Source organism: Meles meles, chromosome 8 (genome assembly GCF_922984935.1).
Source record: "Meles meles chromosome 8, mMelMel3.1 paternal haplotype, whole genome shotgun sequence".
Taxonomy (NCBI): Eukaryota; Metazoa; Chordata; class Mammalia; order Carnivora; family Mustelidae; genus Meles; species Meles meles.
Window position 1 is genome coordinate 65,785,682 of NC_060073.1, and position 27,479 is coordinate 65,813,160.

General features: G+C 45.3%; 1 protein-coding gene across 1 annotated transcript in view; it reads right to left on the reverse strand.

The window, feature by feature from the left end:
* TENM4 (teneurin transmembrane protein 4) overlaps positions 1-27,479 on the reverse strand; it is a 593,562-nt gene that overhangs the window by 276,845 nt on the left and 289,238 nt on the right. Inside the window, exon 7 of the mRNA XM_046016487.1 lies at positions 6,234-6,443. Coding sequence (XP_045872443.1) covers positions 6,234-6,443 — 210 coding nt within the window. The remainder of the gene's footprint in view (positions 1-6,233; positions 6,444-27,479) is intronic.

Sequence of the window (27,479 nt, forward strand, 5' to 3'; positions counted from 1 at the left end):
TTGAGGGAGGTACCTGGTAAGGTGGGAAGGGCATGATGTCTGGGGCCACGCTTTGAATCTTGACTTTGCAGCCCTTGGATGAATCATTTCATCTCTATGAGTCTCCATGGTTTTATCAGGTATGTGGCTCACTGTACTGTTCCATGGGGGGAGGGGCGGGGGGTGGTGGTGGTGGTGATGGTTTTGTGTGTAGGGAGGGGAAGAGGGCTGGCAGAAAGGAGGAAGACAGAACATGAACTTTTTTTCACTTGTGACTGTAGCCCCTACAAGCGGGTATTCAGCAGAGAAGATAAAGCCTTGGACAAGGCCCACCTCAGCGAACCTGCAGTTGAACATGGAAATCAGACTTGGATCGGCAGGTCCTCTGACTGTTCAGGGGGAGGGTGTACAGAAGACGGCAGGGCACTAAGAAAGAAGGTCCATACACCTAAGGGGCTGTTAGGAAAGTTCCTTAAGAGCTCAGAGTTGCTGAGTTCTAGGTTCTGGAAAATTGAACCCCTGGCCTCTTTTCTCCTGAACTCCTGCAGGGAGCCCGCCAGTCTGCTGGTGTGGCCTCTCGAGTTCCTGCTTCTACAGCAGAGGGGGCTTGGCCTTTCCAAGGAGCTGTCACGGATAAACAGCAAGCTCTTACAAAGCCTTCCCGGGAGCGACTGGGACCTGCAGCCTACTTTCTATGTGTCAAGCTCTCTACTTCACTCTCCAGCCACAGGCGAGTTACTGAACCTCTGAATCCTGATACCCCCATTTTAAAAAAGGTGCAGTTTGGGCCCACCATCCATTAACCACCATTTGGAAATCGCCAAAACTCTAAGATCAGAAGTTCTATCAAAATTCTTTTCATGGCAACTTGAACTGACACGAGGCTCAGAGTCTTTTTATTTATTTATTTTTTTAGATCCCGTGAGTACAGCTATTCATGTTTCAGTGCAGAAATATTGACGTGTTTGATGACCGTGGACCATCTGAGCACTCTGGGAATGTTAAGAAAAATACACCACGTGAACCGTATTTTCTTCCTTAAACCTGAACACTTCTGAATTCTGAAATGCATGCTGAATCCAAGGATTCATAATTAAGAGATTATGATCCTGTCGGTTTAAGACCTGTTTTATGGGATCTCTCTGCTTAGAATGCCCCCCCCCCACCTGTCTGGATAACATCCACAGACATTTCAAATGTCATCATGAGTGAATGAATAAAGGAACTACCAATTTGTCTTGCTACTAGGAGATAGGTAACTTCACTTCACCACACTGCTGGTATAAATCTATTTACCAACAAGAATATTTTAATGCAAGAGAGAGGAAAGGTGAACAGAATTGCCTGAAAATTTCACACAAACCCCAATGTCCTTTACCTTTGGGGCTGGGGAAATATCCAGACCCAAGTACCTACAGTTGACATAGAACAACTAAAATAGGTTCCAGGAAATTCTCAGTGAAAGGAGACAAACCCTCTCAACAGTAGGAAACAGGCACAATTTTGCCTTCTGATTTCACAAAATGACTAACAAGGACCTGGGCAGACTCCCTCAGGGGAATCTGGATAGGTCCTAAATTAAGTTGAATTTTTTTGTTTTGTTTTGTTTTAAGAAAACACTTTTAGAAGGAGCTGGCATATATAGCAGTGTTTCCCATTTAGAAAGAAAAATAAACACTCCTCCACTGGATTAGAAGTCAAAACAAAATAATCCCAGCTGCTTAAGACCTGAGAAAGTCAATGAAACTGCCAAACAACAGTGATGTTGACCAGTGTGACTAGCTTGAAAAATGTGTAAGGCGAGGTGGAAAGGACCCAGTGCAGGATGGGGATGTGGGGGGATAATAGAAAAGAAAAATAGCCATGGATAGCCCAGCATCCAGGCCTTGCCTCTCACAAAGCAGAACCAAAATTTAGTGTCTAAGTCATTTAACTTATTCATCTTTGAAATGTCCCCAGTCCTCGCAAAAATACAGCTGAAAGATTCTACTCTAGGTATTAGACAGAACTGAGTTCAAATTTGATTCTATCAGTTAGAAGCTGTGTGATGCAGGAGAAGTTACTTAACCTCTCTGGTCCTCTACTGCCTCAATTTGACTTAAAACTGGCTGTGTCACAGGATAGATATGAAGATTCAATAAGATTCAACGAGATTCCAAAATTCAATGGAATTAAACGCTTGTCACGTAATAGGTACTTTATAAAATTTTGTGAAGCGAGTAATAGGAATCTAACAACTCATAATTCTTTTTAAAGAAATTCTTCTAAAAAATCTTTAAATATTTTTTCTTTGGTGGAATTCCTCTTCTCTTCCCCAGTCTTCTACTAAGGGGAGACATAGAAAAACTACAGAACTACTCTTCAACCCAGCAATCACACTACTGGGTATTTACCCTAAAGATACAAATGTAGTGATCTGAAGGGGCACATGCACCCGAATGTTTATAGCAGCAATGTCCACAATAGCCAAACTATGGGAAGAGCCTAGATGTCCATCAACAGAGGAATGGATAAAGAAGGTGTGGTATATACAATGGAATACTATGCAGCCATCAAAAAAATCTTGCCATTTGCAATAACATGGATGGAACTAGAGGGTATTACGCTAAGGGAAATAAGTCAATCAGAGAGGGACAATTATCATATGATGATCTCAGTGATTTGAGGAATTTGAGAAACAAGACAGAGGATCATAGCAGAAGGGAGGGAAAAGTGAAACAAGATGAAACCAGAAAGGGAGACAAACCATAGAGACTCTTAATCTCAGGAAACACACTGAGGATTGTTGGAGGGGCGGGGGTGGGAGAGATGGGGTGACTGGGTGGTGGACACCTGGGAAGGTATGTGCTATGCTGAGTGCTGTGAATTGTGTAAGACTGATGATTCACAGACATGTGCCCCTGAAACAAATAATACATTATATGTTAATAAAAAAGAAAAAAGAAAAAACTCGACCTGGTATTGGTAAGAAAACATAACAAATAGGGGGATGGTGGGAAGAAGACAGGGGCCTTTAGAGTGAAGGAGGCTTGGGTATGAATCTTTAACATGCCCTGGAGCTATGGGCAAGTCATTGGCCTTTGCTGGGCTTCATTTTCCTGGCAGAGACATAGGAATACATGGAAGCTCAAAGAAGTTAATGCATGTAAAGAAAGACCTACACGCAGAAGATGCTCGTTATATGTAAATTCTCCCACCCACCTCTAGCTCACCTAGGCTTTGAGAAGAAACTGACAATTTTCTCTGCGCTATTTATTCCCTGACCCTTTTAAATATTACCCTCCAGGTTTCTCAAGTCTCTTTACTGCAGAATTTAGGTTATGACAATTGACGGAAAACTTACTGTTTATTCTATAAAGTTTCTCTGGGGTAGGGACAAAATACCCACTTAATCCTCACCACTTCCTAAGCTTTTCGGCTGTGACTAGTTGATATTTTAGTGAAATCTTTCTTCGCATATATCAGTGTTTTCTAGATGGTTATCCTTGGGGGCGGATTAGGACTTTGATCACATAAAGAGCTCCTTTCCCTGTTTTCTTTCCTGCAGGGACAACGAGCTGGTCTGTAATGCCCATGTGTTCTCACTGCACTTTACACGGGGATTTTGACTGGACTGGACGGCTCAGAGGCGTTGTGGCCCTGGGACGAGCAGTCCGGTTGACACAGCTGGGGGCGGCATGCCTCTGGGGAGCCCCTGGAGAGAGCAGCCAGAGCTCCTAGGGAGGCTGGCTTCCAGAGGGTCAGCCCTACCCCGCAGGGCGCTGAGTCAGCTCCTACTAAGGAAACCACTTCAGTTTCACCCGCCAGGAGCCTGAGCGGCTGCCTTTGTCATTTAAAGTACATTTTGAATTCAGTCTCTGAAGCCCGCCTCAGAGAGAGCGAGAGCAAGTCATCCATTTAGGGTGGTCTCTAACCATTCTTAAACTACACACCAACCTTGGAAGGGTTTCCCCATTCCACAGATGGAGTGACTGATGGCCTGAGAGGTTAGGTTCTTTGCCCAAGGGTCACATGCCCAGGACCCCACAGTCCTGGCTGTCTGGTCTGCACTTTGGCCCTTACTCAGTTTGTGCTGCTTGCTCATTCATTTGTTCTTTTATTAAACGGACATGACCCAAAAAGTGCCTTTAAGGCCGTGCACCAAAGTGTTAAAAATGGTCATCTCTGGGAAGATGGGATTACAAGAAAACTCAGCTTTGTACCGGTCTGTATTGCCTGAATGTTAACGAGCCTTGTTACTTTTTGTAATGGACAAAAACAATGATGATAATCCCATTAAAATAACTTTACATTTCTTTCATGAAAATAAATCCAAACCTTAGAAACATATATTGGGGCCACCAGGCACCAGAGTCCACTCACTAGTGCCGGGCTCATGCCAGTATCAGCACGCCCTTTTGCTCCAAGAAGACCACTCAGTTTGGGGTTTCAGTGAGACTCACTGGCTCTCTCGGGACCCACCAACCCTAGAGCAGCAGACCACTAAAAACGCAGACTCTCCCTTTGGGCACGAGAACATTTATAACCAACCTTTACAGTGAGCCCCTGGGAAGGAATCAGAAGTGTCTCTAGGTCCCCTGGGGAGTGGGACGAGCACAGAGGAGCACAACTGAGCAGACAGCTTGTAGGCCAAAGTACCCCCATCTTCCCTGCACATCAATAATGCACGACTGCTATCAATTTGCTGTAGAACTTACAACAAAGTGGTCACTCTCGTTCAGTTATTTAGCAAAGGGAGAGACTAAGGACTTCAATCCCCGGCCCTCTCTTTTACCTGCAAGGCTTATTTACCCAGATGAACAAAGAATGCCATCGCGTGTGTGTGTGTGTGTGTGTGTGTGCATGTGCGTGTGTGTACACACACGTTTTTTTTCCCCCAAGTAAACTTGAGAAGGCCATTGGCTGCTACTTCCCTGTCAGCACTAGATGACATTGATTCAGAGTACTGCAGCGATTGCTCCATCACTCTAAGATAGGGAATTGATGCCTTGAGAGGGACAGTCATTTGCCAAAACAAATAGCCAGTGAGTTACAGAGCTGGGCCTTGCCCACAGGTTTTCTCCCTCCTGGTCCATGGTTCCTGTTCATGTGCATAATTTAAAACATGAGCAGCTAAAATCTATAGAGAAGCAGTGACACCAAACCACCAAAAGGACAATGCCACTCTCAGGGAGCACAAAGTTAATAGGCCCTGGAGGAGGTTTGGCTTTGGGTCATAGAGACTGTAGGGCCCAAGTCCTGGTAGAAGAGAACCATCAAGTCCAAAGCCGTCCTGTCTGATTTGCAAAGAGGATAGAGGCTGTACATCATCCTTTCTCTTGGAGGTTTCTGGCATCCCTGCAAAGAAGTGGACTGGCCTCTGTGGAACACAGAGAGGGCAAGGACCTCAGGCCAGGTCACACAGCACCTGATCAGGTACTACAACCTGGGTCTGCTAGCTCCAGGTCAGCCTACGGCTCTTCCACCATACCCTCCCATACCTCTTCTCCTTAAGAGGGTCAGGGCACAGCTTAGAAGAAGAGTGCTTATTAAGGGCAGACCCATGCTTGAGCCTCCTGGCTCTCTCTGCAGCCAACATTTGGCCCTGCAGCTGCTTAGGACTCCAGGACCCTCTGTTTCCTGGCAGTGTGAAAGTCAAGAACTTTCCAAGCCAGCACTGGCCTCCAGGTAGTATCCTTTCTCCCAGCTTTCCTCAGGCTTAACGGGGGCACTCTCCTATGGATTTCTTAGGCTACCTTGTGAGAGGCTCCAACCATACAACAAGTGGTAGTGGAGTGCACAGTCCTGGCACAGAGGAGGTAGCCAAGCCCTGCTACTGCTGTTTTAACCTTTCCTTTCTATTTCGGTTTGGATGTCTGCTTCTGTGTCTTTGCCTGCGTGGGTCTCCACCTGACGCTTCTGTCTCGTGTTTGTCTGTGCGTCTCTGTCCCACAGCTCTGTCTACCCCATGTCTGTCGGGGGAGCGGGGACAGCGACACCCTGATCCCCCCACCCCCACCCAGTTCGCACACTCCAGCGGCGCATCGGGGCAGGAGCGGGACTGCCTGAGCCGCGGAGCCGCGCCAGGCTCCCGACAACCCCGAGACCCCCATGCACCAGGCCCCTTCGCCCCTGCAAGGGGTCCGAGCAGGCAGATTAATCAGCATCGCCAATGAAAGGAACACACACGCGCGCGCGCACACACACACACACACACACACACACACACGTACGCACACAACACCCACAGAAGTTAGGAAGAGAGAGGGACTTACCGTTCGCCGCGACCCCCAGGCTGGCGGAGCCACTTTTAACTAAGAATGAATTAGGGACAAACTCTTCCTCAGAGTCTGAGTCCGGGGTTGGCTGGGCCACACCGCTGCCTAGCAACCGCCTCTGGCTCTCATTGGCCGGAGGGGAGGGGGGCGGGGAGGGGGACTGTTCAATAGGGGTTGATGAAGCAGATGAACAATGCAGGGGAGCACCTGCGAACCACAAAGACAAACACAGACAGAAAAAATAATGAAAATTGGTTTTGAGGCACACGGGGAGGGGGAGGGAGCAAAATAAAACACGCATCAACGGGCGAGGGGGGCTCCCCAAACTGGGCGATCTACTGCACACGTGGTCTGGGGGCGGGGCTGATCGCCTCCGCAAAGGTAGCGGGAGCAAACTCTTTCCGAAGAGCCGGGCCTCGGGGCAGAAGTCTGCAGGGCTCGGAAACTCAGGGGAAGCCCTTCCTGCTTTGCCTGTTCTCCGAGAGAGGCTGGAAAACCTGGGGTCTGGTTCTGGCGGGCTGCGCTATGTATGGAACAGCTGCCCTGCTCCGAGCCTCAGTGGCCTCCCTGGTAAAATGAACAGCCGCATGGGTGATCGCGGGGCGCCCGCAAGCCGGCCATTCTGTGGTGTCACTGAAGTGAAATGATGTTCTTATTAGTGAGATTTTTAATCGGACATGCCTGGAAAAGGCTCCGGGACTCATAAAAGATAGAGCCAGAGAGAATGATCCAGGGCCTCCTTCCATCCCTCGCATTCTAGGATTTGAACACACTAAAACGTTTGACTTTCCTCAGAGTTGAACATTGGAAGATTTTTAAATCCTGCCACTCTCTGCAAACTCCCTGAGAGCAAGAGCATTAGCCGTCTTTTCCACATCTGTATCTCCAGGGGCTAGCCTAGTGCCTGGCATGCGGTAGGCACTAACGAACTGTTTGCTGAACAGGGAGTTGCAGGTGTCTAAGACATTAGACTCCTCCAGTTCTAATCATCTCTGACAAAACAATTCTAAAATTTTAGGACGTGAATATTCTGTGAGTTCCAAGATACATGAGGTCAGTATGTTTTGACGCCAAGTTTCTACCATGTCAGGGTTCTGAGTCTAAAACTTCAGTCTAAAAAGCACACTCCCAACTCTTCAGAAGGAGAAGGTGATGGCCTGGGACAAGGCCTGTGAGATCAGGCAATCTGCAGTTCAATCTGTGGCTGGAGTTCAGACATGTGCAGTACATCGTCCGCAGGAGAGGGAACATAAGCACAGACATATACAAGTATACAGTACAAGACAATGCATTCGCTTAACAGCAAGGACTGCTTCTTTTCTTCCACCTTGACTGATAGAAGGCTGAAAACATAATCAGATTTATCCAGCCTTTCACAGCCACCGAATCTTAGGAAATGTAATGCAACTTGGACACATCATCATACAATTCGGCAGAGCTTTAAGGGAGAGGTGGCACGGGGAACTGCTGATTCGGGGTGGGGGAGGAGAAAGCCCTTTGTGGTCTATCGACTGGAGGTGCTCTCTCAGTACCAAGTCCTGCAGGATCCTGTAGGTTTCACGATGCTGATGTCAACCCCTGCGCCTCACCACGTGTGATGACAGTGTATCGAGATGCTGCATACGCCATCTGGTTCATAGTAGAAATTTAGGAAGAGGACTTGAGATGGCAGGGATCCATGACTATGGTACAGTCTCTGCATGGCTCTGTGTTCTGGTTTCTTTACCTACAAATTGGGGTTAGGATTCTCTTCAAAATCACTCAACCAAGGTTTCCCAGTTCACCTTGTGAGAACCTTCCCTGACACCACTTACTACACAGCACTCCGAGGGGATCAATCCTTTCTCTAGCCTTGACTGTCCTTCTGCCATCACAGTTGCCACACTGTCTTTGCGGTTATCTGTATTTATGTCTCCCACGTAAAAGGATATGGCATACTTTTGGGGCACAGCACATTCTTGGAGTGGGTTTTAGAGTTCAACAGAATTGGGGTTTGCATCATGACCTAGTCCCCTTTAAGCTGTATGATCTTGGGAAAATGACTTCTGGTGCCTTGTTTGTATGTGAGGCACCCCTCCCCTTTGACAGAGTTGTTGTGAGGACCAAAGATACCGTATCTGTGCACAGGGTGTGTATGCGCATGTACGGTCAGTGCTCACCAAATGTTCATTAAATTGAATGAAACCACACCCCCACTCCCCCCACCGGAAGAACCTCATTCATGATTCTGTTTCCCTTGCAGTCCCAGTTTGGAAAGATTTTGTCCACCAGGCTGCATTTATTAAGCAAATACACATTCATTTCCTCCTCTTTTATTAGTCAAAGACATCTTATAATCTCCGATCAGAGCTTCTGATGAGCTGGAGATAACCAGTACCATACCATGCTGAGTTGTGAGAATTTCAGACACAAGTTAAGAAACACGATATGTTGTTCTAGGGTGCTAGTTACAGCCTCTTCCTGAGTAAATCTGTCAAGCTTTATGAAATAAATGGTTCCAGAACTAAGTAAATTATTCTATCACACACTTCAGGGGCCTGAGGCTGGGAACAGCGTACAGCTCTGGCCTCATGCCTATGTCTTCTGCCTTCATCCCCTCTCCAGGCCTCACTCACCTCAGGTCTCGGGCTTGCTCTGAATAGTCACAGCCTGACATTCCAAGCACCTAACAAAGGTTCAGGCCCTCAAGAGGTGCACAAGAACTTACGATGTTTCTGTGAGGTACAGATACTGTTGGAAACATGTTAATTCCCTTCCTCTTATTCATCAGCTGCTTTTAATTTACGTGGCCCCAAAGTAGGGTGCACCACCCCCTGGGCACAAGAAAATATGTGAAATATTTATTTTTCAATCTCACTCTTCGTTAATATCTTTTTTGTATGTATTTTATAATGCATATAATCTACTAGTGCTTGGAACATATGTAGTAAAATGCATTGCTGTACGAATTTGGCACCTACAGAAGCAAGGCAAGGTGGTATTAAGGGTATGGGCCCTGGAACCAGATTCTACATTTGAATTCCAGTTACAGTACTTGCTAGCTCGGTAGTCGTGACCGTGGGCAAGTTACTTCACCCTTTGTGCCTCAATTTCCTCATCTATATAATGGAAATTAGAGGATAAAATAAAAAAACCATCTATTTCACAGGGTTGCTTTGAGGATTAAAGGAGTTCAAACAAATAATATGTTGAGAACAGCGTGGCAGCCAAGAAACACCTAATACACATTAGATGCACTATGCACAAATATGTCTAGATGGTGTGAGGAGCACTAAGCTAATTTTATCTTTCCTTTTTTATAAAAGCTGTGCATGCTTGCAAACACTGCTTCATTCCACAAATACTTCCTAGATACCCACTGACTGGGCTGGAAGGTGAGGGGGATACAGACTGTGAGAGACAGCATTGAGAAGGAGCGGGGGGGGGGGGGGGGGGGGAGGGGAAGGAGTCACATGGAGTTCTAAGCCAGGCAGGTGGGACCTGTCAGAGCAGAAGACAGCCCAGGGCACGACTGGGAGATAAGATCTCATCTAGAGGAAAGGCGAAATGCTTTCTGGAGCCACGAGCATCCCAGTGGGAAGAGATGGAGGGATGAGGGTATGACACCACGGTAGAGAGAAGAATACTCTGGCCTTGGGCCCTCATTCTTCATCTGGCCTCCAGCAAGCTGCCCATCCCCTCTGGCCTCAAATATCTTGAGCTACCACTAACTTCTCACCAAGTCCGCTGAGGCTCTTTTTCTCCCTCTCTCTTCCCCATCACTACCACCCCATGTGTCTCACTAGCAGTCTTGAGAAATCCATCTAAATACCCAAACAGAACCTTATTAATCTACACTAAACTGCATGTAGGGTACGATGGGGGAAAATCACAGCCTACAGATACAGTGTGGAAGTGTGAGTCCCATCAGAAAAGCCAGTGCACTGACCGTGTGCTGCACAGAGGGCATTTCCTCCCCCAGGCAGTTTCCTGGATTCCTGGAAGGGTCTCCTAATAACGTTTTAACTGGCAACCCTGAATTTTAGAAGCCTGTATGTAAAATATCTAGCATAGTGCCCAGTATACAGCAATTAATGAATGACACCTAGAGAAAAGTAAAACAAACCCTTAGACCTACACAGGTACCTCCTCTTGTGGAACCCTGAGCTGATGGATTCATCCCTCCCATGAAGGGTCCTTCCTAGAAATACTCTAGTCCTTCCACTTAAAACCAAATGCAGGAGCACCTGAGTGGCTCAGATGGTTGAGCATCTGCCTTTGGTTCAGGTCATGATCTCCAGGTCCTGGGATAGAGCCCCATGTTGGGCTCCCAGCTCTGCGGGGAGACTGCTTCTCCCTCTCCCTCTGCCTCTCCCCCTGCTTGTGCTCTCTCTCTCTCTCTGTCTCTGTCTCTACCTCTGTATCTCTCTCAAATGAATAAAATCTTTAAAAAAAAAAAATCAAATGCATTCCTTCTCTTTTCATGCGTTAACCTCACACCTATGTGCTCTTAACACAGCAGCCAGTTGCTTCACTGAATAAGTAAAATCCTTCTCAGCTCTGAGCAGAGGATGGAAAACTAGGATCTCCTTCGGATAGAAGGTCTAGGGCTGCTGGAGGACCAGCAACTTCACTGTGGGCCGGCAAGCGGCTCACGTCCATGTCCTGGCCTAGATCAGAGTCTCAGCTCAGAAAGATTAGCATTACTGGTTTCCTAGTTGTTCGAAATGGACTTAAGCCCACTGCTGCAAAGGATTTCAAAGTGCTAGAAATCTGAATAAAGCTAGAGAGCTCGAGAGACCATCCATTCTGTTTGTTCGTGACAGCCCCAGTTTGCATCTGTTATCCTGCATGAATTACCTTTACTCTGAAAACGTACTGACTCGAACAGTTAATGAGATGGTCACCCTGTTTCAGGGCAGTATGGATTCAGTTCCACACCAGGGGCTCTCATCTGCTGCATAGACTAAGGGCCAAGAGATCTGGGTACAGGTCAATAATGCATCATGGGACCACGGCCAAGTCCTCTGATGGCTCTGGCCTTACCGTCCCCATTGGAGACTTGGACTAGAACATTCTAAGGTTCTTTTGTAGGAATAACAGTAGTGCACATTTCCAGGGGTTATTCTGGGCAGTACAGGAGACTATAAACACAGCGCAGGATAAAGATTTCAGTTACAACGGCAAGTTAGGTTCTTCAGCACTGTGAATGCTCATAAAATGGTTACAGAATGAATGAATTTGTTTGAATGTATTGGAAAAAGGACTGGCTGAAAAAATACCTTCAACAGGGGTTATCAATGATATTGGCAGTTTTTCATTTTTCAGTATGAATTTTATGTCTTCAAATTTTTGCACAATGAGCACATATCACTCTTAACACTTCTAAAATAATTTTTAAGACTTCAGGAGAAAATGAAACAAATGTGAAAATACCAGGCACCTAGCAGGTGCTAAGATAGATGTTGGTTTTAAATACAAACAAGATTTTATGCCCTGATATTGGTAGCATAATTTGATACAGACTGATTTTTAAAATGTGAAAACCTTTTACCTGAGCAATTATACCTCTAGCAATTTACCCAAGAACATAATCATAAGTTTCCCAAAGAATTACTTATAAGAATATTCATCACATCATTTCTCATAGTAAAAAGTAAAATTAAAAAAAAAAGTTAAAAAGGAAAAAAAATCTATAGTGGTAAAAGTGGCTGAGGCACAGCAGTATAATGTCAATATGTGGACATTATCAGCCACGTTTGCAAAGAATGTTTAGGGACATGTGAAATCGGATATTAAAAAAAACTACAATGCAAAACTGTCTAAAAAGGAATTCTGCCAGGTGTTGAAGTGTGTGTGTATGTGTGCCATTTGTACAAAAATGTTGTCACCTGTCACCTCGAGGCAGTAGAATTATGAACGCATTTTATTTTTTCTTGATACTTTTCTATACTTGCCGATTTTTTCAAGGACCAAATGTGATAAAAAGATTGAAAAAAAAAAAAAAACAAAAGAAAAGAAAACAGTTGTTTTAAAGAGGAGAAGACACACACACCGGAAGGTAGCAAAGACAACATCTTCTGCTTTGGGTCCCTCGTGGGATGAATGAGGCAGAGCTCCAGTCTGCTGGGCTCAAACTTGCTCTCTTCTCCAGCCTGTTAAATCTAGTGGGTTTTACCCCCCCAGCTGGGCAGCTCCCACTAAGTCAACTCTCCACTCTTCTCCTCAACAGTGGTTATTTTCAGAAGCAGGTCTGGGGCCATCTGTCTCTGTGACTTATGCTGGGAAAATGGTCTCTGGAAACCAGGACGCAGTAAATTTCTCAGGCTCAGCTCATTTGATCTCTAACCCTCCTCCTCATAGGGTTCTCAGGGCCATTTTTTTGTTTTTAAAGCATTCACCAGGAAAGGAGCTCTGCTTTCACCTGTTCGCCTGGGGAAGCCCAGTATCCCGGAACACCTCCACCTCAACACTCAGAAGGGGGTGCCTTGGTCTCCCTGGTCGGCACTCGGGGTGGACAGCCAGTTCAGCTGCTTGTTTGATACAGGTATATTAAATGAGGACATTTGCTGTTTCGGGGGGATAATCACAGCTTTATTGAGGTATAACTCACACCCATACAAGTCACCCATTTAAAGTGTACCATTCCATGACTTTTAGGATATTCACAAATAGTACAACCATCACCACAATTTTATTTATTTACTTATTTATTTACCACAGTCAATTTTAGAATACTTTCATAACCCCTCTAAAAATCCTCATACTTATCAGCAGTCATGGCACACTTCTGTCCAACCCCCTGGAGTCCTGGGCAATCACAGAAATCTACTTTCGGTCTTTGTGGATTTACCTATTCTGAACATTTCATATAAATGGAATCCTATGACACGTGTTCTTTCTGTGACCAGCTTCTTTCACTTAATATAGTATTTTCAAGGCTCATCCAGGTTGTAACATGGATCAGAATTTCATTTCATTTTACTGTCGAGTGACCCTGCGTTGTAGGGACAGGCCACATTTGTTTATCCACTCATCAGTTGATGGAATCTTGGGTTGTTTCTACTTTCTGGCTAATTCTGAAGGAGCTGGTATAAACATTTGAGTACAAGTTTCTGTGTGCATCTGCACTTTCATTTCTCTTGGATGGATACCTAGGAGTTGAGATGCTGGGTGGAAGGAACTCTGTTCAACCTTTTGAAGACCTGCTGGACTGTTTCTAAGTGGCTACACCCTTTTACATTCCCACCCCAGTGTTTGAGAGTTCCAATTCCTATACATCTTTGCCATTAATTTTTATTTTTTATATTTATGTATTTATTATTAAGATTATTTATTTATTTATTTATTTGACAGAGAGATGGAGAGAGCACAAGTAGGCAGAGCGGCAGGCAGAGGGAGAGGGAGAGGCAGGCTTCCTGCTGGACACGGGGCTTGATCCCAGCACCCTGGGATCATGACCTAAGCCGAAGGCAGACGCTCAACTGACTGAGCCACCCAGGTGCCTCTGGAAACACTTTTTATTATCTGACTTTTGGAATAGAGCCATTCTAGTGGGTATGAAGTGGCATCTCATATGATTTGCGTTTCCTGATGGCTTTGACGTTGAGTATCCTCTCATGTACTTCCTGACCATTTGTGTATCTTCTTTGAGAAATGCCTATTCAGATCCTCATTTTAAAATTGAGTTATGTGTCTTCTTATTTCGTGGTAGAACTTGATTCTTTGATCAAATTATTTATTTGGTGCCTACCCTGGGCCAGGCACTGTTCTAAGCTCGTTGGCATGGAAGACAAAGTCTTGTCTTCAGAAATCTTTCAGCAGAGGAGAAAAATCAACAAAGAAGCAAATAATCATACAGAACAAGACTGAGTGGGGATAGATGCTATAAAGAAAAGTCAAGTGCAACGAGAGGTTTGGAGGGATGGGACGGGTATACTATTTTAAGCAGGATATTCAGGGAAGGCCTCTCTGAGCAGGTGATATTTAAGCAGAGACAGGAGACAAGTGAAGGAGGGAGCCACACAAACATCTGGGGAAGAGCTTTCCAGGCAGAGGCCCTCGCAACTGAGGGGCAGCCAGGAAACCAGTGCAGGTCATCATGTCTCATCCCCGCCCCATTTGATAGCAGAGTGTAAAGCTGAAAGGACATAAAGAAGCAATTACCCTTTATTTCTACGGAAAAGTTTTTGAGCCTTCCCAGACCCCAAACCACCTCTCTTAGGCTTTCTGATACCTTAGGACATGTCTTGCTAATGGCTGCACAAAATAAACCGAGAGGAAGCCCAGAGGCTCACAGACACAGTTCAAAGTTCCGGCGGCTTGATGTGGAGATGCTTAGCTCCCAGGGAAGAAGCTTGGCAGCCGCCCTCGCTGCTCAGGGTGCACACTGCCTGGATAATGGTCTCGCTGCAAAGCAAACCCTGAACCCTGTTTGGCTTTAAGCCTTTTTTGGTAAAAGTGAAAGTCCTGTTCGGATTTCTTTCAGTGAACGAAAATAGGTAGTAATGCAGGTCTTTCCTTAAAGGTGAAGTGGTGTGATGAGGACTTCAGAAGGGGGAGGGCTGCCCAGGTAGGTGGAGAGGTGTGAGGAGGAGAGTGCTAGGAAATGAGCCTTGAGAGGCTGCCAGGGCCCAGAAGACAGACGTGCAAATACCACCAACTGAAGGCCACCATGCCTGTGTGTTTTTCTTAGTGAGTTCCCTAAGGAGAGTGGCTGGTCTTCTCTGTATCTGTATGTCCACAGCCCATGTAGTGATTTCATATATCATGGGTGTCTAGAACCTACTGGAATCTATTGTAGCTGATAGAGCTACTAAAAAAAAAAAAACAAACAAACAAACAAAAAAACACCTGCCTACGAAGAGTATTTACTTTATACTCTATACACAGGATTTTCATGTCCATGATCGTATTTTATCCTTTCTGCATTCAAGGGAGGTTATGAGCATTATCCCCACATTACAGGCAGGAAAACAGAGGCTAGGACAGGTGATGTGACTTGGACAGGGACACACAACTGGTAAGGGGCTAAGTGGGACTCTGACTTTGGGGAGGCGCATCAAGTGAGATCTGCATTTAGAACTAGTTAGTGGGATTTGGGGCAGGCTGCTTCACCTTTTAGGGTGCTGGGCTCTTCAGGATCAGAGCCTAATTCCCAGGGGTCCTGTGCAGCGTAAATAAGAGTGAGCATGCATCTCTGGGACCCATGGATGCTCAACAGTGGTAGCTGTCCCCCACCTCCCTTTGATTACAAACCACAGACGTATCCCAGGCAGTCTCGTCATGTGAAGCTGTGTACCAGGGATACAAACCAAGATGAGCCCTTCCCCTGGAAGGGAGCCTGACTGCAGGGGGGAAAAGAAACAGAAACACATGACTTCGTGGGAGAGAGGTAGGGGTGCCAGCAGAGGGGGATGAGCAGGGAGGGAGTTGTTGGGGGATGAGGGCAGGGGAAATGGGAGGCCCACAGAACTCTGATTGTCTGCCACAACCCCAGAGTTCTCAAAGCTTCTCTGAACCTTTCCCAGGAGTTGGTGCAAAGGGGTTTAAGATGGTCCATTCAGGCCTCCGGAGGCTCAACTGAGGCCAGACAGGCAGACCAACTTTCTGCGGGACATGGGGGAGAGGGAAGGCACGAAGCAAGCTGGATCATGTAAGCCAGTCAGATCTGCTGGTGAAGCTGAGCAAGGAACCCCTGCAATTTATGGCAGGCCTTGAACTATCTGTGGTCACAGAGTGCTCTGTTCAATAGGAAGGCTCAAGCTTTGCACTTACGCACTGAGTTCTGATTAAGAAAGTGCTTCAAACAGCTGTTTTCAAAGTCATTTATTGCTTCCTGGGTTCTAATATATGTATTTGTAATTTTTACAGACATACATGTACATATGTATATGTATGTGCACACATGCATGTATGTTTGTATACATATATGTAATTTCTCTCTCTATAGTTCCCTCCCTGATTTCAATTTACACAGCTGCAAAATTCCAGGCTGCAAGACAAAGGCAACAGCATAACCTGACTGTCAAGCTTCACTTCTACTCAAATACAGGGGGATGGTGGAGGAATTACGTACGGAGGAGAGAGGTAAGAGCTGGGGAGCTGTGGAAGAGGGGCCTAGTTGCTGGAGGTAGGGGAGGGGACTGATATTAATTGGATTCCTACTGTGTGTCCCTTATACACATCACCTCAATCCTCATGACCCCTGCAAAGGTGTTAGATCTGACAGATGCAGAATCTGCTCAGGACTTCCTAGCGGTTATAAGTGTGGGTTCCAGGCCTTGTTCTGATGGACCTTAAGCCCACACTATCCCCCTAAAATGACCCAAATGAATAATATTCAACAATGCAAGAATGTGCATTTGTAAATCCAAGGGTTTACTTCCCGGATCTCTCATCAGCCACGGTGAGGTGGGGGGTGGCAATAACATTTACAGAAATTACACAGTGTGCTCAAAGCCACAGGGCCAGGGAATGTGGAACGGGGCTTTCCACCCAGGCCACCTGAGCCCACTGCAAGAAATCAATCTGTCTTCCACAGAGACTTAACCGGGGGTGGGGGGGGGGGCGGGTCAAGAATAGTATCATCAATGAACTGGGAAAAATTAACCAGGAAAAAAAGATACTCCTATAAAATAAAGCCAGAGCTATTTATCATTTGCGTGGTTCTCTGGATATTGATTATATTTCAACAGAAAGTTGTTAAAGAATAACAGAAAATTCTACGGTGGAAGCACTTAGTGACAATATACTGAGAGGCATGTTCCTTACCTGGTTTTCCCCTCAAAATGCTCTGGTTCTGGATAGCTTTCCCCGAGCTTGCTCACCCTACTGAAGCCTCTGCTCCCATTAGATTTCTGATGGGAGAAAATCCAAGCTTTTTTTTTTTTTTTTTTTTTTTTTTGAAAAAGGCCAAGCTTTCTGGAAATTCCTCTATTGTCACTCCAGGAAATTTTGACATTTTAACTTTCAAAATTCAAAATTTCAAAATTTTGAAGAATTTTGAAAAATCAACGAAGCAATCTCAAAAAAGCCTTGAAAAAAATCAGTGAGGTGCTGGGAGAGAATATACAGGTTTAGACTCATTGGCCCAAATCTTGCTCCCAAGGGACCACATCTCCCCTAGACTGAGAATTTCCCCAGATGTAGATTCTCAAAGCTGGGGGCCCTTTAGGAGGCTTTTGGCAAAAATTAGAAGAAAACCACGCTTGTTTTTATCCTAAAATACACTCTGTAGAGAAAGGAGCCTTTGAGATGATAAGAGAAGGGGAAGGAATAAATATTTACCAGTTACCTCCCGTGTAGCGTGCGCTATGCTAAGCACCTTGCCTGTGTGTGTGTCCCAGCATAGCGCTCACAGCAAGCATCATTCACTTCACATCGTTCACAGGTAAGGTTCCTGTCTGTCTTGGTTTCCAAGGGCTGCCATAACTGAGCACCACAGACCATCTTAAAACCACAGAAATTTATTGTCTTGCAGTTGTGGAGGCCAAAAAGTCCAAAATCAGTGTGCCAGAGGATAGTGCTCCCTCTAAAACCTGCAGAGGGATCACGCGCTGTCTTCCCCTAGCTTCTGGCGCTTTGCTGGCAATCTTTGCGGTTCCTTGGTTTGCAGCTTGCCCCCTCCAGTCTCTGCCTTTGCTGTCACATGGCCTTCTCCCTATGTGTGTCTCGGCCTTCACAAGGCTGTCTCTGGGCAGGACACCAGTCAGACTGGATTAGGGGCCCGGGCTATTCCAGTATGACCTTGTCTTACCTAATTACATCGGTAACAACCCTTTTCTACATATGGCCCCCTTCTGAGGTACTAGGGGTTAGGACCTGAACATGTCCCTTTTGGGTGGGTGGTGGGGGACACAAGTCAACCTGTAACACTGTCCTCGTGGAGCCTACATAAACAGGTGGAGGCACAGAGAGGCCAAGTGACTTACTCCAGATCTACAGGTAGTCAGTCCCGAAGCCAGGTCTGACTCTGGAGCCCATACCCTGTATAGCGTACCACCTGGTCTTGCCAGCATGGGGTTTCTCCAGCTGGTGGTCATTCATATACAAGGAGCCTTGGCGTACATTGTCTCTTCTAGTCCTGTGACACTTCTATGACACAGATGCATATGGCTTGGGCAGCAGAGTCTGAACTCTGCCCGTGAATGGGATTTCTTGCTTCACAGAGGGGAGGGCACTGGGCGAAGCTTGGGTATAAGGCTTCCCCGGTGTTTCTTGGGCAGAATCTGGAAAGCAGTGTCCCCTTGACTTTGGTGCTAGCACACACAGCCTGCATCTGCCTCGGATTTCATGTTGATGGGGAAATGAGGGAAGAGACAGGTGCCTACACGGTGGAAAAGCACTGGGGATGTTGCAACGTCCCATGTCCAGAGTCCAGCGGTCTGTAAGGTGGGAAGGCTAGCTGGGCCTGTGTTATTTGTCACAGGACGCTGGGATAGTCAGAGGAGGTGCCACCCTTCTGGGGAAGAAGACGAAGCTCCCCCTGCCCCCAGAGTGTATTACTAATGTGATCCTTCACTCAGTTCCCAGTGATCCCACAGGGGACTCCAGCCAGCACTCCAGTAGATGAGGGAGGGGAATCCGATTGGGTCCTACCTGCCTTTGAGAAACCCCAGAAGAGGCAATTACCCCCACAGTGCTATGGGAGTAGAGAGCACAACGAACACATCCTTAATTGAGACCTTGAGGTACAATGACACCTTCCTATAAGAAGGGATTTTCAAGTAGAAGCCTAAAGGTAAACCAGGAGTTGGCCAGACAGAGGGGCATTGTGTGTGGTGTGTGCACATGTATGCACAGGGCTGGGCTGGTTTAAGTGTCCCAGGCAGAAGGAACTGCAGGTGAAGAGAATGACCAGTCAGGTATGTCTGGAGGAAGGGGAGGGGAACGGGTAACAGCTGAGCGGGACCGAGGAGGGTTCAGACCCCATATGGGCCTCTGGGAGAATCCAGGGCCTGCTCCTACTCCTGGGGCTCTGGGACCCAGCATCTGGTAGTAACTACAAAGTGTCACCTGAATTAAGCCGTTGAACTTCCTGGGTCTCTTTAGCTGAAAATTACTACCGTCACACGGGTTGCCCCGAAGCTCTCTTAGAGCTCCAATAATGAAAACTAGCAAGACTGATTTACGCTCTTCCACTTAATCCTCACACTGACCCTCAGAATTTCTCCTTATTACCCCCATTTAGTAGACGCGAGGAGAGAAGTTCACAGAAGGTTAAGTGACTACATTTTCTCAGTCTTTGGTTTTCTGAAAGGAACTGCCCTCAGGCTTTCTGCACTAAATAGCTGCGTCTTTTGCTTTCCGAGGACTTTCACGCAGGAGGGAAGGATGATTGGTTCATAGCAGCAGGGATAATAATAGTTACCATTGCTGGGGATTCTCTCTTTGCCAGATGTTGTACCAAGCTGCGTAGAGACAGTGTCCATTTGAATGCTCACAGTGTCGATCTGATGAAGTGGGGACCTTGATTACCCCGACGAGCGATGAGGACACTTGGCCTTACAGCAGCAGTCCGTCGTCTTGGCCAACGTTACACAGCCTGAGCTCCAGACTGCTTCTCTCTGAAGCTCATAAGGAGTAAAGCTCTCCTAGCCCCACCTGTATGTTTACACAAGAGAAACTGAGGCCTGGAGAGTTGATGGAATGAGCCTAAGGCCTGACCAGGCAGCAAGGGAGCTGGCTTTGTGCCATTAGTATTAACCATAGTACCAGGGCGGCCCAGCACAGGGATTGGAACAAAGAATCTTTTTGATCCTTGCTTATCCAGTAGATGTAAAATATCTTAAAGTTATTTTACTATTCATTCCTTCACTAGAGTTGGAGCATTCTCTAACGTTTCTCAGGTATTTATATCCAGGTATCTGTGACTTGCTCTATGCGTCTTTGCACATTTTTTTTCTCATTTGGTTGTTCCTGTTTCCTCTTTATTGATTAGAAGATGTTCTATATGTTGAAAATTAATACACTTTATATAATGCAAATATTTCTCCAGTTACCTTTGACACCACTTCTGTTGTGTTGTTTTTTCTTGCGGTGCAGAAATGCTTACGTTGGATTTCTCAGTCTTTTTTTCTTTATGGCTCTGGGTTCAGTGAAGAGCAGCCAACTTCCTGAGTTGTTTTCCTGTCATCAGATCCCCTCAGGCTCCCTCTGGGTCTGGGGGCCGGCACAGAGGCGCACACAGACAAAGCAGGGGCACCATCCTGTGCTCCCCCCACGTGCTCTCAGGAGACCCTCTGTTTCTGATGGAGTCTTTTCTTTCCTTCCAGGTCCCTAGCCTCCCTCCAGGGTGGAACAGGAGAAGGATACAATCCCTTCAGAAAATTTGAGTTTCATCCTGGATATGCTAAGAGCAATTCCTTCTTTTCTTCTGTGCTCTTCGTCCTCTTAGAATAGAGATGCAGGGAGGTTGGGGCAGTATTATAGGAAAACTTTGGGGTTTCCCAGGAAATTTTAATTTGGCTGTTTGTTGAAGGATTGAGTTGAGATTTCTGGAGTTTCTTTCAAACTGTAGAAATATCTCTAACAGTAAAAATGTTATAATCTTTCAGAAGGAAGAACACTGATGTTAATCAAACACTTATATCCCAGACACTGAGCAAAATGATTTCATATCTTATTCTCCTGAAAGTTGTATTCCTCTGTGGTCATAGGGAGGACCATCCTGTTTTCAAATGAGGGAGCCATCACTTGGGGAGCTTACATGGGAGCTTATCACACCATAAATGGATCACGGAATGTGAAAGCAGATCCCCGGGATCCTGGCATAGCGGTTAAGGGCTCTGGAGTCACTGGGCAGAATTTATCTCCGCTCTCTCGGTTACTGTCAATTTGATCCTAAGCAAACCACTTAGCTTCTCTGAGCTCAGTATCCTCCACTGTCAAATGGAGATAAAATTATGTTTCCTCTTATAGGTTCTGAGAGGGTTAAATAGGAAAAACAATATAAAACATAGCCTAATTCTTGGCCCACCGAAAAGGCTTAATAAATTTCAGGAATAATAATAACAAAAGCAATAGCAGCAGCTAATTTATCGTTTCCTCTCCATCACATCTCTATCAGAAGAGCATTCCAGCTGGATACTTTTGTGTTCTTAGTTCTCAGCCTACTCTGTGGTGATGATAATATAATAACAGTGCTCTTCATAGCAGCGTCATTCGTAAGCGTCCGGAACAATGCACATGCCCAGCAACAGGTGAACTGATAAATAAACTGTAGTGTATGAATATAATGGGATGCTCCACAGCAACTAAAAAGACCTACTGGTAAATGTAACAATGGATGAATCTCACAGATTTTCAGACATTCATTTACGTTAAAAGAAGCCAGACACGAGCACACACACTGTGATTATTTCTGTAAAATTCAAAAGCAGGCAAAAACTAAGCAATCTCTATGAAAGCCACCGTAGTAGTCTCAGGGTGGGTAGGTGCATGAGGGAAACATTGATGAAAATGTTTCATGTCTTGATCAGGGTTATGGCTATAGAGATGGCGACATTGTAAAATATCAGAGCTGTATACTTACGTGCAGACTTAAACAACTTAATGTACGCATGTTAGTCCTCAAAAAATTATTAAGGGGGGGCAAATAAAAATGCAAATCTGGAAATAAGATAAGTGAAATAGCCCAAAGTAATAAAGAGCCCAAAGTAATAAATATAGTAGTTACTGTCACAGGCCAGTTTCCATACAGTAGGCCCCATGTGAGGCACTTCATGTTCCCAGTCTCACACAATCTCACAGCAGCTCTGTGAACTAGGTACTACTACAGTTGGTAGATGAGGAAGCTGATGGTAGGACAGGCCATATTCTTTGCCCCCAGGACACTCACCCCATAAGGCCAGGAGTTGGCCAGCTGTGCTATTATTCCTGACAACATAAGAAACCCCCATGTAGGAACCTTCCTACACTGTTGGTGGGAATGCAGGCTGGTGCAGCCAGCTTGGAGACAACACGGAGAGCATGGAAAACAGCATGGAGGTTCCTCAAAAGGTTGAAAATAGAGCTACCCTATGACCCAGCAATCAAACTACTGGGTATTTACCCCAAAGATACAAATGTAGTGATCCAAAGGGGCATGTGCACCCCGATGTTTACAGTAGCAATGTCCACAATAGCCGAACTATGGAAAGAACCTAGATGTCCATCAACAGATGAATGGATAAAGAAGAGGTGTGTGTGTACACACACACACACACACACTCTGTCTGTCTCTCTGTCTGTCTCTCTGTCTCTCTCTCTCTCTCACACACAATGGAATATTATGCAGCCATCAAAAGAAACAAACTCTTGCCATTTGCATGACATGGATGGAACTAGAGGGTATTATGCTAAGCGAAATAAGTCAATCAGAGAAAGACAATTATCATATGATCTCACTGATTTGAGGAATTTGAGAAACAAGACAGAGGCTCATAGGGGAAGGGAGGGAAAAACAAAACAAGAAACCAGAGAGGGAGACAAACTTTAAGAGATTCTTGGTCTCAGGAAACAAACTGAGGGTTGCTAGAGTGGAGGGAGGTAGGAGGGAATGGGGTGGCTGGGTGATGGACACTGGGGAGGGTGTGTGCTATGGTGAGCTCTGTGAATTGTATAAGACTGATGAATCACAGACCTGTACTGCCAAAACAAATAATACATTATATGTTAATTAAGAAAAAAAAAAAAAAAGAAAGAAACCCCATGTAAGTTTTTGGAGCCAGTCTCCAAGATGGCCCCTGTTGATCTTCACTTTCTGATATTTAGTGCTTGTGTACGTAATTCTCTCCCATGCAATAAAGCTGACCTGGGATACCAATGGAATATGTGGAAATATAGACTGTGACTTCCAAGGCTAGGTGCTCAAAGACATTATGGCTTTCTCCTTGTGTTTGCTTTGATCACTTGCTCTTGGGGGAAAATCAGCAGCAATTTTGTGAAGACTTTCAGGTAGCGATAGAGGTGTCCTTGTGGTGAGAAACGGAGGTCTCTTGCCGACAGCTGGCATCAGTTTGCCAACTTGGAAGCAGATCCTCCAGCCCGAGTCCAGTCTTCAGATGACTGTCACCCCGGCTGAGACACCAAGTCAGACAACCCAGGAAAGATGTTTAGGATTTCCTGACTCACAAAAACTATGTGAAATAATACATGTTATCTCTGTTTGAAGTGGCTAAATTTGGGGGCATTTTGTTATAATTAAAAACTAATACATAAGAGAAGGTCATTTGGATTAAATGATTAGCAGCCCTCACATATGAGTTAAAATCCTGAAGGAATCACAAAGTCAATAATCTGTCCTGCCTGAGGGTCAAGATTCAAGTGGTTGTTTCTCAACATATAGCCTGGTTGTTAGCTGTTTTCTGGTCTTTAAGATTCCCTTTAGCTTTTTATTTTTGTGCTGTGTCCACGCAGGTAAGGCTCAGCTCTCAGTCATTGCATACTTTAGCTGTAGGCTCTTAACTTTAGTGCTGTAGGCCTGAATAATGTCAAATCTCACAAGGAAGAGACAGAAATTTACAACTTATTTATTAATAAATTAGCCCTATTGGACCTCAGAGCATATCAATAGTTCAGTTGTGTTTGACACCAACTCTCTTCATTAGACTGTTAATCATTAGTGTCAAGATTTGTCTGATTCTGTTGACATTAACCAGGAAATTAGCATTTAAAGACTGGAAATATCACAGGACATGGGAGAGTGAACACCTGGGAATATTTTGGCCCTGTCCTTCTGTCTCTAGGCAGATGTTTTAACTACGTTCAAATGTATTCAGAGTTAGAGACCCACACATTATTCTTTGGTTGCGACTTTTGCTTTCTACTTTTTGTTCACTTGTAATCATCAAATAAGTCTCTTTCCATCCACACAAATTTCTACCGCTTTCATTTCAGCTCCTTCTTTGTCTTCCAAGAACATGAAGAACAAGTGTTAAGAACTCTCTTTAGGGGCGGCTAGGTGGCTCAGTCAGTTAAGCCTCTGCCTTCTGCTCTGGTCATGATCCCAGGGTCCTGGGTTCGAGCCCCACATTGGGCTGCCTGCTCAGCAGGGAGCCTGCTTCTCCTTCTCCCCTCTGCTTATGCTCTCTCTCCCTATCTCTGTCTCTGTCTCTCTCTCTCTCTCTCAGATAAATAAAATCTTAAAAAAAAAAAAGAATTCTCTTTAGAGAAGCCCTTCTCTATATTCACACAGAGTAATTAAATCATAGCTCCGTCTTTCTATCTGCAGGTTAAAGAGCCATAGTTCCTCTACACTAACCTCACAGGGATTTTCCAGTCCTTTGGTCCCAGGTAGGGCCCTCCCCAAAGGCCCCTCTCTTCTAAGTTTCAGTGCTTAATGAACGTAGCCCGGGCCTAGTGGAAAGTATAAAAATGAGGATTTCACACTCTCGCCTCCATTATTGAATCACAGTATCATTTTAGAAGGTATTTTCACAGCTTTAGACTCACAGATACATTAGAGATATAAAAGTAACTTTGTTTCACTCTCCCTAATTTTATAGCTGAGGAAACTATGGCCCAAAGAGGCCTGCTCAAGGTCACTGAGTGACAGAGTGGCTGAGCTGAGTGTGGCTGTCCCATCATGTGCCTTTCCAGTCTCTCCTGCTCAGCTTGGCTTCACCTGGGTGTGTCCTCCTCTCACCTGCACTGAGTCTCTATCCTCTGATTATTACTGACAACAACAGCATTTTGCAGCTGGGACAGACAATGGTCTCCGCTGCAGTGCTGCTTATAATCGCGGAAAACCAGGGAACAATCAGGGCCCTATATCCCGTGAAATATTCTGAAGCTGTTAAAAATATTGAGGAAGATTTAAATGTGTTGCTAGGGAGCGATCTATAAGATGAACCATTTGTTGAAAAAAACAAAGCAACAATACCTTGTAGAACGGCAAATAGAGTGTATTACACCACTTGTGTCTGAAAAAGTATACACACACATGATTCTGTACGGAAATTTCTAGAAAGATACATATACATCCTGTTAATGACAGGATGGGGTTGATGGTAAAGTCTTTTACTTTTCATTTTATACCCTTCAGCAGTGTTTGAATTTTTAACCATGTGGTTTTATTACTTTTATAATAAAATAGTAAAAATGTTTAAAATGTTAATGCTGGGGCACCTGGGTGGCTCAGTGGGTTAAAGCCTCTGCCTTTGGCTCAGGTCATGATCTCAGGGTCCTGGGATTGAGCCCTGTATCGGGCTCTCTGCAGGGAGCAGGGAGCCTGCTCACCCCCAACCTCGTCTGCCTCTCTGCCTACTTGTGATCTCTGTCTGTCAAATAAATAAACAAAATCTTTAAAAAATAAAATAAAATGTTAATGCTGAAGACTTCTATTTTTTTTACTGTCACATGTCTCTATTGACTTTTTCAATTACCACGTATTACTTATATAATTAGAAAAAAGATATTAAAGGTAGATACACATTACAAACAATGCTCTACCTCTGAATGCTGGTTCTATAGCAATTCTTTTTAGACACAGGACAGGATATGCTCTGAGCAGGGGAAATCAGGTCATCATGTGGTAGTGGTTTCTCAGAGGGGGCATGAGGTGTGTGTGTGTCTGTGTGTGTGTCTGTGTGTCTGTGTTGGGTGTCACATGCCACTGGAGTAGTTGGAAGCGGTTCTTGGTTGTCATGATGACCGAGGAGGCAGGTACTTGTACCTAATACCCAGGAATCAGGGATGTCAACGACTCCTACCCAAAATGACTGTAGAGCCCTGCTAAGAAACACTGGTGGAATATTGAGAGTTTTTAAATGTCTCTGTGTATTCTCTCATTTAAACCTAATATCTCCTTTGAGGTTAAAAGTATCATTATTACTTCCTATTAAGAGTTAGAAAATATCTAGAAGGTAGGTTACCCACGAGGAGTTCCCAGGGCCAGAAAGATGCGGATGGTGACAGATTTAAACCTTGCAACCAAGAGGCAAGGGTATATGCTGAAGGTTTGCTCATAAAACAAGGTCTGTGCCAGGCCCATTATATCTCTTACCATGGTTCATATGGTGGTATATCCCTATTGTACAGATGGGTAAACTGAAAGCTTGAGGTCAGACCAACAGTCCTGGGGCACCTGGCTGGTGAATGGCTCAGCTCAAACCCTGGTATGTATACTTCCAAAGCCCTTGCTCCTTGCAATTCCCATATGGCCTCCCTCACAGCCTTCGGAGGCAACCAAGTGGCACCTGGAAGCAATTTGTCCCCTGGTTTCTCCCCAGGACCCATGCTACTCTGGTAGGGAATTCACAGTGGGAAATTAACCTCTGTCTGCAATGGCCAATTATGCAGTCTAGAATAAAAAGAGTAATGTGTGCCTGGGCCCAAGCAAAACACTGGTTACCCCCCACCCACCACTGCCTATGTAGGCAGCTAGGAAGGGCAAAGGAGGGGTACAGGGGAAATCCTATTCTATTTTGAGAAAATAGTTGTGCTTGATTATCCAATAATACCAAGCTATAAAGTGGGAACAACTATGGATTTTCCCTAAATTTGGAAAATTGTGAGTCATTAATGTCTCACTTTTAAAGAAATCTATTCAAAAGGAATTTAGCTTCCTGTGCCTGGAGGTAAGCAGGACTCAGAGTTAATGAAAACTTAGGAAAAACAAACAGGAGTTCAGACCTGCAAGATTCTGCTGGAGAGAGGGATCAGAGAAGGAGTAGCTGCCAAGACAGTTTCTTCTCACCACCCCAGTGACAATGGCTTCTCTGCCATTGTGTCCTCAAATGCAGGCACAATGAATGTTTTCTTGCTACAGTATTTTATACATAGGCCACTCCTCAGATCCTTGAGATTCATCTCAGGTATCACCTCTTCCAAGAAGCCTTCTCTCACCATTCCAGAGTGGTTTAGGGTCCTTAACATCCCTAGAGTTCCCTTCTCTCCTGTATAATCCCGTTTGTCACAGGACTCTATCTCTAATTGTACTGTGTGTTTTTCTTAGGAAGAAAACATATCTCACTCATGCCAGGATTCCCACTCCAAACAGCATGGGCACTCAGTATAGGCTCCGCCTTGTGAACTCTGTGGTGTGTGAACTCTTTTTCCTGCCAAAGTCAGTGTCTGCTGTGAGCAACGGACTTGAGAGAGAAACTGGACTTTATCAGGTGGGTTAGAGAAAGAATATTATGGAAGGAGGAATAACATGAGAAAAAGCATGGAGGTATGAAAAGACATGAGTAAGAAATGGGATGTCAAGGGCACCTGGGGGGCTCAGTTGGCTAGGAGCCTGCCTTTGGCTTGGGTCATGATTCCAGGGTCCTGGGATCG